Source organism: Cornus florida, unplaced genomic scaffold, assembly GCF_030987335.1.
Source record: "Cornus florida cultivar Cherokee Brave unplaced genomic scaffold, ASM3098733v1 CherokeeBrave_3.0.0_Hap2_Chr01, whole genome shotgun sequence".
Taxonomy (NCBI): domain Eukaryota; kingdom Viridiplantae; phylum Streptophyta; class Magnoliopsida; order Cornales; family Cornaceae; genus Cornus; species Cornus florida.
Window position 1 is genome coordinate 65,838,023 of NW_026775571.1, and position 9,441 is coordinate 65,847,463.

Below are 9,441 nucleotides of genomic sequence, written 5' to 3' on the forward strand. Positions count from 1 at the left end.
AATATCCTAAATTTAGTAGTCATTAAAACAATTTCAATCGACCATTTTCGCATAAATTCAATGGAAGATTCATATCTTTATATAACAAATACATAAGACCAGTTAAACACTTGGGTAAAGAAAAGTAGTTTAAACACTATAATAGCCTGTTTATCAATCATTTTTACTTCCAACAATGTACGAATGCCGAACAAAAGTTGGAAACATTATGTTTAGTAAGTTTTGCTACGATTTGAATAGTACTGCTTCCAAAAAAGAGGGCAAAACTCACACTGTTCTTGTATTTCAAAAGGGATTTGTACTCTCAGACTTTTTGTTTTGGGATAATTTAAATAAAATGGATTTTTGGAGGTGTATTGTCAAATCCATAGAGTCAAATCTATCCTTTCTAAAAAATAAATTTATGGAGGTTAATTGTCAAAATCATGCAAATTTACTTTACATTGTATTTTTATTTCGGAAGTGCCCCTTTTACTGTTGAACCGGGTCTTCTTGTTGTTTCTCCTCCTCCATGACCGGCTGCAACAACAACGCCGTGAATGGCATGTGCCGGTATCCATTACTGTCTTTTCCATGCAACTCGGCTTCTTACGACCTTTAGACTTTAGATCAACGGCACTGTCAGGGCCAACCGCTGTCCTCAGTCATCTTCTGCTTTAGATCATGTCTAACATGCTCCAAGTTTCCAACACACTACTCCTGTTCTGGTCAAACCATAGGTAGACAGATAAAGGTATTTAGTTGAAATTGTTGTTAAAATAAAATTAATGAACCACTAACCAGGAAGTTCAAAGGATCAAACCAAAACATTCCTCAATCAACCAACCAACATGGAAAGGCCCGATCTCGCCTGTTCGGAGAGAACCAGCGATCTCATAAGCAACAGTCAAGCACGATGTGACCCACCCAGTCAGAGCCACCCACACCATCTTTGGATTCTTTGCCATGCAAAAAGTCATACTCCATGGCACTGCCATGGTTCTACTTGTTTTTTTGAGCTTCAATGTCACATTCCTGAATTTTCTAATAAAATGCTATGATATCATTTTGTCATGACCCGAAAATGATACCAAATGCTAAAAAAAATTCGACATAACCTCTGCTAAAAAGGGACCTACGCAAACTTGCTTAAATGCATACAAAAAAAAAAAAATACAATGGCCTCTCTTGGACCTTCAAAATTTATCTACCCTTTCCGAATTCACGGCAAAATGTACCACATTACACAGATATAACCATTACTAATTTATCAAAGATATAACATCATTCTTCCTTTCAACCTAAGCATTTACATAGTCCCAATTTACATCAAAAGTAATCAAGTATCTTAGTTAAGTTACATGGCTATGATTTGCAAAAATAAATATTATTATTATTATTATTATTATTTTTTATAGTTTGTGACTTTACAAAAGATTAACTAATACGCAAAAGGTGCTAAAATAGATCTCTAGTCCTCTTCATGCTTGAGAGGGATCGACATTTACTAATTCCTTTTCTGACCCTGAAAAATGTTAAATAAAATGGGGTGAGCAAATTGTTCAGTAGGTGGTGCCTAAGACACACCTCTTATGACCCCGTAAATCCAAATAAGGAATAGAATAATAGGAAATGGGATTATGTTAAGCTTGGGGAAAATACAACATCAATTTCAAATTCAAAATAAATAATGCCGTGCCATGATATGCAATGCCATGTATGTCACTTCTCATTTTCAGAAAACATACATCACTTTCCAAACTGTTAATATAAACCGTCCTTTGGTAACTCCGTAGCGACACGAGAGAAGGGTTGGCTTCTGTCCCTGACCCTTGGTACTCTCGCGGCGTCATTTGGGCCCAGATAGCTCAATCACGCTAGGGCAATCTCCCTATTTCCCTATAGGCTATATTAACACACTGGCCCTTTGGTGACTCTGAGGCGACCGGGTTTTCTTAAAACTCATTTTACCAAAATTCTTCCCGAAAATCCCCTTTTCTTTTATTTCAAATCATTCCCTTTCATTCATGCCCAATGACATGCATGTGTGTCTCATACTTCTAATATTATGACAATAAGGGATTCTCATCAAATACAAATAAACATGTTTTACAATAAATTCCAATAAAATTATATATGTTTACACACATCATTTCTAGCAATTAATAACACGATAGGCATAGAAAATCAACAATTAGGCATGCTTTCCATGCAATTCAACAAATACACATAATTGCATGCTTCATAAACACAATTAAGGCATTTGAGGAAAAAAAATCAATTTAAATTAATCATGCCAATTATTTTATTTCATAAAATCACATTATTCAAAACTTTTCCCAAAATTCCTTTTTCATTATTTTTCAAGTAAGTTTTACAAGAGTTTTCAAAAGAATTCCATATGCTATCATACATCATTTCTACCCAATTCAACAACATAATTAACATGTAAAATTTACACTTAGGCATGCTTTCTATATAGAAAATTCACAAAAGTGCAATAAAATGGGAATTAGAGACCCCTACCTCAATATGATGCAAAACCCTCAAAATGGGTTCAAATTTTTGAAAATTTTAGGAAGGTCCAAAGCTGAATTTGCTGGTATGGATTCAAAGGCCTCGTCGTGGGCTTCAATTTGCCGCAAACGACTTCCAAAAACTCCAAGTATTGAAAAAGCAATTTGAGTTTGAAATTTGTTTCCAAAAAGAAAGAAAAAATGAAGTGAAGAATGGGAGAGAGAAAGGGGTTACGGGGAGAGAGAGACCAAAAATGGTTTCTAACCACAAATAGGCATTAGTGGTGTGTCCCACCACGTTCTTTTTCTTTTCTCTTTTTCTTTTGTCTTAATTTCTACACGACACATATACATATTTACAGATTAAATTTACAATTACATAAAACACAATAAATAAGAATAAATATGATACAAATGGACCCAACTAAAATACCCGTACATGGCAATATCGGTAGCGGGTCCCACATGGATCCGTCCGGTCTGAAAAAATGAAAAAATGCGAAAATGACCAACTTTGCATTTCCAAGAGTCCTGAACTCAATGGAATGCCCCAACCAACTCTCCGACACATCCGGCACACCTCACGGGGTCCGATGAGCAAAACGTGAAATAACGAAATTGCCCCTTACAGCGACAAAATTTCCGAAAAATGAAAAATGCCAAAAATTAGAAACATTACATTCAATTTCTTTCTCAGAATGAATATCTAATCAAAAGACACATACCATCTTAAAATTTAAAGAAAATCCTTTTGAATTTGAGGATCAAACGTTATTTGCAAATTACTCCCGGAAACCTCGTCACCACAACCGGAAAACTCCTATATTATCAATTTGGGCAAATAGTTGTATGTTAGTTAATGATAGTTACCTTGCAAACTCACACTGTTCTTATATTTCGAAAGAGATTTGTACTCTTCAGACTTTTTGTTTTATTATTCTTTCCTAACCCACATTTACTTATCGACTTATTCAATATATATATAATTATATATACATTGACAAACATATATACACACACACACACACACACATTGAGAAAGAAAAAAAAAAAAAAAAAACTAATGCTATAATTTATAGAAGGGTAAGGCTTTTGAGATACCGTCTGCAGCTCTTTTTGTTAATCTTTTAAATTGAACAAATTTTGAAATTTTTAAAAAGTAAGATGAACTTTTTAATAAATTTCTCAATACGATGATCAATTACAAGGATAGTTTATTATTTCATGAGATCTTGATAATTTTACATTTCATAGAAAAGTAGATCGGTACTAGGTCTCAGATTTACCCCCTATTTCTTCTATAATGGTGCATTGTCGGTTTTTTTTTTGGGCATTGTGTTGTTGTAAAGTGGAGTGCAACAATTTACAACAGTGCCAGCCAATGAATGCGAAGCAAGCTTTTCCAACCAATATATATACAAAATTGTATATGAGGTCATGGGCTCTCTGGCGCCAGCACCTACCATAAAACACTATAGACTCAAAAAAAAGAATATATATATATATATGGACATCTCCATTCTCAATTTTGAGATGCATTTTATTATTTTAGGAAGGCATTTAGTGAGAAAAAAGTCTTCATAAATAACACACCGTCATGAGGTCCAAACTGCATTTCTTGATGTATATATTAATATTTGTGTTAATGAATGAATAATCTACTAAATTCAGTTCTTGTACCTCTATTTCAACTAAACCAATTTCTCCTAAACTCAAGACGTTCAAATGAGAGTGGAAGATTCATACCTTTGTACGGCAAATACATGCCCAGTTAAACACTGACGTGAAGAAAAGTAATTTAATTAAAGTTAAATAAATTGACACAATCCATCATTAGTCCCTTCACTTGCTAAAACCCAGAGGTAAAAAAAAGAAATTTAGAATGAACCAAGCCCAGTTTTTTTTTTTTTTTGGGTTATGTTCAAGTTTTGTACAAGTGTCTTGCATCAAATTAAGTTTCTCAATTCCTCTTGCTGCATTTTGGGTACACTTTTTGCATTTGAAATAAGCTAGGCTATATTCAGAAGAAAAAGAGGAGAAATAAAAGAATAAGTAGAGAAATCGCACCAATATCAAATCCAATCAAACTCATCGACAGGTCCTACGTCTAAATTCAAATAAGATGCATAAAACCAGTACCAATTTTGTTTTATATATTTTTGAATTGATTTAGTTTATAAATTAAATATAGATTGCCTATTATTTTATTTGTTATATAGAAAGATGAGTATTTCTCTCTTTAATTCATTTTGTTAGAAAAATATAGGAAGACGGATATATATATATATATATATGTATAATATTATATATTTTATTTATTTATTTAATGTATTCTTGTCGTGTCCGTATTATTTTTTATTTTTTATTTTTTATTTTTAATTTACCATATCACTATATCAGTACCGTACCCATGTCCATGTTTGTACTTCCTAGACTGCATGTCATTGACCGGTGGAGGAACGTTGTTGTACAACAATGGATTGTCTAGCTTTATTCGGGCCAGGTTAAGTAAAAAGTATTTGAATCATTTACAGGGACCACGTGATATACTCACGTTCTATATTTTTATTTATTTATTTGTTAGTGTTTGATGGTAAACTAATGGTGTGGGTAAGGCGGCAAATGAATTGAGCTAACACTTAGGCTAGGCTTGGCTCGCTAAGGGCTGGGCTCGCGCTCGTTCGTTAAGCAAACGAGCCGAGTTTAAGCACAATTTTTAGGCTCGTTTAGTAAACGTGCAGAGCCCGAACAAAGTAGGACTCGACTCAGCTCGGCTTGGCTTGACAAGCTCGTGAACAAGTTCTTTTAGTAAAATTTTATTTGATTTATTCTCAGTCGATATAAATAATTACCCATTAAATTATTATTAAGCCCATATCATAATGTTGACTCATAATTTTACTTCACAAGTCCAAATTATAAGCTCATATGCATTTGAAATTAAATAAACCTATTATCTCCGGCTAATACCCACCTTAGCCCTAACTTATGTCATTCTTGCCGTGACATTTCATCCCCAAGCTCATATCTCATATCTCATCTGTCATCTCTTTTATCTCTTTCTCTGGTGTAGTTAATCCACGCTACATCTTTAGCAGTAGTGTGATTTGTGAGGAGATGGTCAACAATTGCGATGGGACAAAAGGAGAAGATCGATGAATAAGGGATGAAATCGCTTGGCTTATAAAGTCAAGGTCTTAACTATATACATGGATTTCTGGTATTATATATTTCTCCTTAGTATAAGATACACACACACACGAGAATGAGATGGATGTGTTTGGCCAAACGAGCTTGAGCTTGCCAAGAAACTCACGAGCCGAGCTGAGCCCGAGCATGGCAATACCAAGATCACCCAAGCCTGAGCACCCTTTTGATCTTGACAAGCCGAGCCCGAACATGCCAAAACTCAGCTCGCCTCATTTGTAGCCATAGATGTGGGGGTGACATGATGGATTCTTAAAACGTCAAGGAGTTTTATGATAGTTTTTTTTTACTATAGGGGTTAAATGGTTAAATTGAATATAGTATACGGAGGGTTTATGATTTTAAAATTTATTATTAATTTTTATTTATTTTTTACATTTTAATGTTGAAAATAGACTTTTGTACATTTTCATATACTAAGTATGAAATGACCACCACACAATTGTTGCATGACTTTTCGTTTTTTTGGGCAAGCATGACTTTTCAATATATATAAAGTTGCATATTCTGGCAGTGAAAAATGGTGAATGTAATTAATTGAACACACCAAAAAAAAAACATATATATTTTGAGTAAGTGTGAGATTGGAGGAAACTATTGTATCCTCTAGTAACAAACGAAACTAATCACCATCTCTTACTTGTATGACAGCCTACCATTTTTTAACGAGGTTGGATTACAGTAGAAATTTCTTTAACGACGTTGGATTCTACTAGAAAGAATAGTTGCAAAACAATAAATGTACGTTTTCTAAATTAAAATTACATGATAAGGATTACGTGATTTTTTTTACATGTGGATGGAGCTGTGCTATATCTCAATTTCTATTAATCATTTTTTCTTGTCTTTTGTTGATTAAATATATAAATTCCTTATTAATGATATATTTTTATGTTTGACACTCCCAATACCTCCATATGCATAGATCATTTTGGGAAGAGGAAAACATTCGATTATTTTCTCCACTTTTTCTTTTGGTCCACATCATTTGAATATGTGATATATTTTATTATTTGGTAGCTAAGTAAATAAATATGAGACTAATATTATACTATATTTGGTCAATTTTATAATAACTTTTTTGGTTATTAATTATTGGGGAAGTATTACTTTGTTTCTACTTTGATGAAAAGTGAAAAATAGAGTTAAAATGGAAACGGGTTTTTTCTCTGCCTTTATAAAGTGTATATATCCATCAATTATGTACACTTATGAAACAACACGTATAATGTTTATGTGTGCAAAAGGCTAAGAGAGAAACTAGTTTCTACACTTTTGCTATTGCCTGGAGTTGCTGTTCAACACATTTTTCGTTTGGCAAAAGGTATCTTGACGTTTGGCTTACTTTCTACGAGAATTTTTATATATATATATATATATATATATATATTTATTTATTTATTTATTTATTTATTTTTTATCATGGATCGAGGTATATATATTTATGATTTTTATATTTATTCATGCATTATAGATATGTGAAAATAATGAAGTTCAATTTCTTGCATTATAATTTGTGTTTAATGTTTTGCATAAGCATTATAACATGTTTTTACATGTGGTATATTAGATTTTATGGTTTATGAACTCATTATTTTTCACTAATGGTGCATAAATAATATGTGTAATATTGTATAGTTATTTATTATTGTTGTTTGGATTGAGTTTGTGTGCACCAATTAATATCAGAAAAGAAAATTTGCCCAAATTAGCCTTCCATTATTTGGTGGAAGGCAATGGCGGTGGTAGTGGTGGAAAGTGGCGGTGGTGGAAGGTAATGGTGGACGAAGGCGGTGGCGGTCATAGAAGTCAGTGGTGGTGGAGATGGCGATGGTGTAGTGGTGGATGTGGCAATAGCGATGAAAGGCAGTTAAAGCAGCAACAATGTGGTGAAAGGTGGCAATAGTGGCAATGGTGGTAGTAGCAGTAGTGAAAGAAGACCATTGGCGGACTCAAACAACCCCCCACCCCCCGCCGGCCCCCCCCACAAAAAAAAAAGCCAATATATATATATATATATATATATATATATATATATATTACTACTAATATTAGCCCACCAAAAAAAAATATTAATATTAGCCCACCAAAAAAAAATATTAGTCTACCCCATTGACAATTCCTAAATCCGCCCTTGAAGGAGACAATGGTGTAGGTGGTGGTGGAATGCAATGGTGGCGGTAATGGTGAGAATGGTGATAGAAATGACAGTGGTGGAAGGCGGTGGGAGTGGTGGAATGGACCCAGGAATGGATTCTCAAAGCCATACATGAGGAAACCAGAGAGCAACATGAGAATTAACATGGTCCTATTACCCACGGTCAATTGAGATATCATAATTTGACTTGCTTTTTAATACAGATTATAAGTGATGTTGTTGAACATTTCATGAACTCAAACCATAACCAAAATAAGGTATATAATAAGAATATTATTAGCAATCAAGAAAGATACCTTTTGCAAAAATCTAACTAAAGGGCAATGGCATACCATCACATAGATTAATAAAAATATTATCTCTTCATCCATGGCAATATTGGAAATTAATCCATACCTGTACACTGAATCAGCAGCATCGATCTCATTCATGGGACATGGAATATGTGTGAGATATTATTTTATTTGGCAATTATCGTAAACAAAACAAGTCCAAGTCGAGTTGTAATTCAAGTTACTTGTAATGCAAATTATCAAGATCGACGGCGACTATGGAATTGGAAGGTTGTTCAAAGATGCCATAACTGAGATCATCACAGAAATGAAAGAACCACACTTTAGGAAGAAATCTAAAAAGGTTAGGTGTAATACCCCTAGTTTTAAAAAGGATAAAATTGAAATTTCAGGTTTTTTTTTTTATTTCATTTTTTATGTGACTAGTTGTTTAAGTGTGTAATTGTTTGACTTTGTTATTTGATTTAATTGTGGTTTAATTGTTTAATTATGGAGGTATACTTGCATTAATTGTTTTCTGGTGTTTTTGAATTGTTTTATTTTTTTTAAATGTGTTTGGTATTTTTTTTCATTAGTTGAAGTAATTTAGTAATTTTAATTTTAATATAATAAGTTAATTAATTTTTGTTGGATTACGTTAATAATTATTTAGGTTTTCTGTTAAGAGGTCCAGTAGTTGGAAGCAGACAAGGGTTATAACGTGGGTTTTATCCTATGGCCGATTAGGGTTTAATCTAGGTTTTCTGTATTAGATTATCATTAGAATTAGGTTTTATCTATGCCTATATATATACAGTTATAATCTGAAGGAATGGTTGGAGAACCCTATTCAAGTATCAAAACACAGAGAGATACAGAGTGAGGTTTTGAGAGAACAGAGCAAGTTTGTGAGCTTTTCGACTGAAGCTTCAAGGTCAGACCTAGGAGAAGGGAAGAACAGATGTAATAGGAGGCTAAGCAGTATTTCAGTGTGGCCAGAACAGAGGAAAGCAGACCAACAATTACAGAGGCAAGTTCTGATCTTCCTCCTTCCCTCTGGCTTGTGTTTTGTGCACCTAGGTAGCCTCTAGGATTTAACAAATCATTAACTGGAACTTCATATTATTGTATGCTATATTAATGGTATGTTTGTGTGGAAATTAAAACTGATATAATTTTTGCATGACTGTTTCCAGTTCCGTTCTTTAAAGCATGATAGTTCTATTGTATTTGGTGTACTGTACTTGTTTTGTTTACTGTAAACAAACTATGGGGATGTTAATGGGATGTTATAGGACTCCTAAGTTCA

General features: G+C 33.3%; 1 protein-coding gene across 1 annotated transcript; it reads right to left on the reverse strand.

The window, feature by feature from the left end:
• Positions 1-280: 280 nt before the first annotated feature.
• LOC132299789 (uncharacterized) lies at positions 281-1,974 on the reverse strand. The gene has a single exon (XM_059796635.1). The coding sequence runs from the start codon at positions 975-977 to the stop codon at positions 789-791; it is 189 nt and encodes a 62-aa protein (XP_059652618.1). The 5' UTR covers positions 978-1,974; the 3' UTR covers positions 281-788.
• Between the last annotated feature and the right edge of the window lie 7,467 nt (positions 1,975-9,441).